General features: G+C 60.4%; 1 protein-coding gene across 1 annotated transcript in view; it reads right to left on the bottom strand.

The window, feature by feature from the left end:
- The window catches only part of KMT2B (lysine methyltransferase 2B), a gene marked incomplete at its 5' end in the record, with an annotated part of 19,075 nt that extends 15,854 nt beyond the window's left edge, over window positions 1–3,221 (bottom strand). The window contains 3 exons of the mRNA XM_019624802.1: window positions 4–1,444; window positions 1,689–1,761; window positions 2,898–3,221. Of these exons, the coding sequence (XP_019480347.1) occupies window positions 4–1,444; window positions 1,689–1,761; window positions 2,898–3,221 (1,838 nt within the window). The remainder of the gene's footprint in view (window positions 1–3; window positions 1,445–1,688; window positions 1,762–2,897) is intronic.
- Window positions 3,222–3,223: the final 2 nt, after the last annotated feature.

The raw sequence follows: 3,223 nt of genomic DNA, 5'->3' as shown, positions 1-3,223 counted from the left end.
GGGGGAGGAGGCGGAGGGGCAGGGGGAGGAGGGGGCAGTTCCCGGGTCAGCGAGGTCCAGCGAAATGTGGGTTCCCTTAGGATGGACCGTCTCTTTTCAGGGAGTGGGACTGGAGTAGGTAGGGGAGTTGGAGCACATGGTGGAGAAGGGGCTGGTGCTGGTTCCTGGGGGGCGAGTGGGGAGATGGCAATGGGAGGCCGCGGAGTAGGTGAGACCTCCACCTTTGGGGGTTTGGGGGGGTCTTCATCCATAAATCGCCGGGGTGTCTTGATGACACGGGAGGACCGGGCACTCACCACAGGCATAATAAACTGTCGGATATTCTTGAGGAAGGTGGTGCTTTTGGGGGCCACAGTGGGGCTGTCTTCCAGAGGGCCTCCTGTGGTGGTGCTAGGAGTTGGAGTGGGAGAGGTGCCCTCTGGCCCTGCCCGAGCAGCTTCCCGTTCTGCCCGCTGGCTGGGAGTCAGGGGAGGCCGGCCCCTCTTCCTAGAGCATGTAGCTGGGATCACAGGAGATGGGGATTCTTCTTGCTCCTCTGGGGCAGGAGGCGGTAGAGGGGATGGTGGGGGCGGAGGGGTCACTGAGGGTGGTGGAGGGCAAAATGGGGATGGAGGAGATGTTGAGGGGGAGGGGAGGGGAGGAGGAGGGGGAGGAGCTGGAGGAGTCAGGGGTGGTGAGGGCAGCTTTGCCTCTTCCTTTTCCTTGGCTAGCATCATCTCTTCCTCAGTTACAGCTCTCTCTTCCTTCTCTTCCCCCTCTTCTTCGTCTTTCTCTTCTTCTTTCTCCCTCTCTTCCTCCTCCTCCAACTTTTGCTCCTTGCTCCAGCAGGGGTCCTCTCCCTGTCCAGATCCAGCTCTTTCTTGGGGGGCATCCTGCCAGCTTTCCTCATGTTGATCTTGACCCTGACCTGATTCAAGTCCCAAGGACAAGCGTCCCATCTTCACTTTTTTGGCCTTTGAAACAAACTTGATCACAAGAGGGAGCCCGCCTCGGCCTCGGCCCCTGCCTCCACGGCCTCCTCGCCCAGATTGTCCTCCACGCTTGGGGGTCCCAGGTCCTGGGCCAGGCCCCTCTTTGCACTTCCAGCTGCCAGTTCGGTGTTTTACTGGAACCACAGGGGGTGGAGGCTCAGGTTTGGGGATTGTCACAGCTGCTTCTGCCACCATTACTGCTTGTTGCTTCTTACGGCAGGGGCCTGCTGGCCTTCCTGGGGGCCGCCCCCGAGACCGACGGGGGGTGGAGGGCTCACATGCCCGACTTCGGGGGGCTGGGGGTGCCTGGGCCCGCCGGAGAAGTTCAGTCAGTGCCTGCACCATCCGTTCTGTGCCCTCCTCTCCCCGTTTCCGGGCAGGAGTCTTTGTGGGGGTAGGAGCCACATCGACTAGGCGAGGAGGTGCAAGGGGGCTCGTCTTATGCTTGCGGCCCCGACCTCGGGGGGCTCGACCTAAAAGGAGAATAGGTGTGGGGAGATGGGTCAAGCTAGCCCTGCAGGCTGAGGAAGGCGCTCCAGGAGGGCGGGGACTAATCCTACTTGTCTGTTTCCCCCACAGCCCAGCCTAGCTTTGGCTTTGAACAGAGAACATACTCAGTAACTGATGGAGACTCTAATTGAACAGGGAAGAGCTGACAAAAAGAGTGAGAATAACATTCCTGTAAAGCTATAGAGGTAGAGTTTCCCCATCACTCACCTCGCTGGGACCGGAGCGCAGAGCGCAGGGAACTGGGGACCACATCTTCATCTGAATGAAAACCCTGAAACTCCTGATTTAGGGGACCAAGGGTGGAGGGGAGAAACAGCAGTCAGTGCCAAAGCCCTAGTTCCACCTGAGACTCATGTATCGAGGACTATCCCCAGCTTCCCCCTTAATATACCCCTTCCTATTTACAAAAGAACCGAAGACTGGAAGGTGAAAGGGAGTAGAAAACAGGGTCTCTCCCTAGGGATGGAAACAGGACATTTTGAACCCCCATCTCCTATGCCAGACCACACCAGCACAGCCATCAGTTGCCTGCTGGTCCAAAAGGAAACAGAACAGGGTCTTCTCAGGCCATGCAGGAGACACTACCCTCAGCTTCTCTCATACTCCAATTTAGGAAAAAAGTGGGACCTCCATTTACATCCTCACAGGTCGTAGTTTCTTCCTGAATGAAGATGGGAATAGGGCCACCCAACCATGGTATGTGTGTGTGCGTGTGTATCAAATGGTTTATCAAATTAGGATCCATTCTGAGCCCTCAGGTGGCTACAAACTCCTTAGTAATGCAACCCACACCTTCCTGCCTTTTCTGAGGCTGGGGATAAATCCAGAGCTGAACTCAGACCTGCCAGAGTGCCCAGTCTCAGCCTTCATTCCATTTCTCTTCAACCTATGCCCCTAAGAGGAAGCCCTCCACCATTCTACCCTCTCTCCTCTTTAGGTCAGAAGAGGAAATGGGGGCACACTGGTGAAACCAGGGCTGTGTCAGAGGTTATGAGGCTGGGCGGGGCAGCTTACAGGTAAGAACCCAGTGAGCCTTAGTCTGAGTCCTCTAAAGCCTCGCTGCTGCTGTCAACCACCACTGGCTGGGCATGCAGTCCCCCTAGCCTTCTCGCCCAAACCTCTACTGCCCTAGCTTTGCCAACTACCAAGAAGGATCAGCCCAGGACACTTCAGCAGGACCCACCTCGGGCCCAAGTGCCCAGCTGCAGCTCGGGCTTCTCTACCCACTTGCAGAGGCCCCTTCCACCGACAGCTCCGTGCAGCCTACCACCTCCCATGCCTATTTCCAAGGCCCTTTTCCTCCGCAGGGGCCCTGTGGACCCCGCTTCCCCACGTCATTCTTCGGGGCCACCCAGACCCCTGGAAGCCCCCGGCCTCCGCCCCGCCCGGCGCTGGGGACGCCTCTGACTGTCTCACCTCATCGTCGGATTCCCCGTCACTGCTCTCCTCCTCCGGCAGGCAGCCCCGGCTCGGGCCCCAGCCCCGACCCCGGCCCCTGCCTCGACCCCGCTGAACGCGCGGGCCGGCCCACAGGCGGCGGAGCCGGCGCAGGCCCCGGCGGAGCCCCAGCAAACGGAGCAGGGCCGTGTCCTCCCCGGGCTCGGCTCCGCCCGGCCCTGCCGCGCCGCCGCCGCGCCGCAGAGCTACCCGCACTCTCTCGGCCCCGCTGCCCCGTCCGCCGCGGCCCCCGCCCCCGCCGGAGCCCCGCGGCCGACCCGGGAAGCGGCCCCGCGCGGAGCCAG

Source organism: Hipposideros armiger, unplaced genomic scaffold, assembly GCF_001890085.2.
Source record: "Hipposideros armiger isolate ML-2016 unplaced genomic scaffold, ASM189008v1 scaffold_609, whole genome shotgun sequence".
Taxonomy (NCBI): Eukaryota; Metazoa; Chordata; class Mammalia; order Chiroptera; family Hipposideridae; genus Hipposideros; species Hipposideros armiger.
Note: the sequence above shows the minus strand (reverse complement) of the source record. Positions and strands in the feature narration are given on the sequence as shown.